At 39.6% G+C, this 1,050-nt stretch overlaps 1 protein-coding gene across 1 annotated transcript in view; it reads left to right on the forward strand.

The window, feature by feature from the left end:
- Mansc4 (MANSC domain containing 4) overlaps positions 1-1,050 on the forward strand; it is a 9,799-nt gene that overhangs the window by 7,083 nt on the left and 1,666 nt on the right. Inside the window, exon 2 of the mRNA XM_004630329.2 lies at positions 196-330. Within this exon, the coding sequence (XP_004630386.1) occupies positions 196-330 (135 nt within the window). The remainder of the gene's footprint in view (positions 1-195; positions 331-1,050) is intronic.

The following is a 1,050-nucleotide window of genomic DNA, read 5'->3' on the forward strand; positions in this document are numbered from 1 at the left end:
AAAAAATGTTTAAAAAAAAGAAAAGAACATGTGAAATATTACTCAGAAAAAAATCAATAACTGCTTTCTTTTTCACTCCACACCCCCCCACACACACACACTTTCCAATACTGAGGAAATGTAGGTTGCTCAGTACTCATCAGACTAGTAGAACTGGAGATCACCTCAAATGTTCTGTGCCTCTTTCCTTTCCAGTGTCCTGTAACTTGGCTGTCTTCTTCCATGACCCTATTCATGACAATGTCAACTGCCTCCATGTCCACTGCCCAACACTAGAGAGTTGCATATTGGAGCCCGGGACCAGTGCCATTTTGTACAACATAACATATGGTAAGATCATATACTCTAGGGTTTCTGAGGACTGTTGATGGTACTCTAGCAGAGGATATAGTCTACTGGCTGGTAATATTCCTGTTTATATCCCTTCAAGCTCTTCCAGTGACTTTTGTTGGGAAATGGTTTGGACACCGAGGGCAAAAAAAGTGAAAATAAATTTCCTTTAATGTGGCACATTCAGTAGTGATGAGTAAATTCCAGATGACAGCAAGTCAGATGCAATTGAATGACAGCTTAAGACTGAATTTCATGAGCAGTCAGCAAAAGCCAGTGTAGGCATTTCTCCTGCAGAAGCTGAGGATGCCATCACAAAATAAAGAAAATGCCAAGTGGCAGTTTTGAGATCTGCAGATTTGTTGTAGATCCCACAACAGTGGAAGTCAAGGACCAGCACATATCCCCTGGATGCATATCAGCACCTCACTGGTCCCAAGAGAGCCAGTGCATTTTATTCTAGGAAAAAAAAAGTATGACTTTCAGTGATCTTTGCTCATAGACACAGTCTTAGAATGCAAATGTGTGACCATAGAAAATAGACTTGCTACCAAAGATAGGAGATAAATTTCTTTATTTATTTGTATTAATTGGCTACACAATGTTCCAGGCTGGACTTGACATTGCAGAACATTGCAGCCACATCTCTGCCTTCTCGTTCCTTAGGCCCTTGTTTATGTAACAAATCTTATAATTAGTTATAAGACTAATTATTATATG

This window comes from Octodon degus, unplaced genomic scaffold (assembly GCF_000260255.1).
Source record: "Octodon degus isolate 3935 unplaced genomic scaffold, OctDeg1.0 scaffold00034, whole genome shotgun sequence".
NCBI classification, from domain to species: domain Eukaryota; kingdom Metazoa; phylum Chordata; class Mammalia; order Rodentia; family Octodontidae; genus Octodon; species Octodon degus.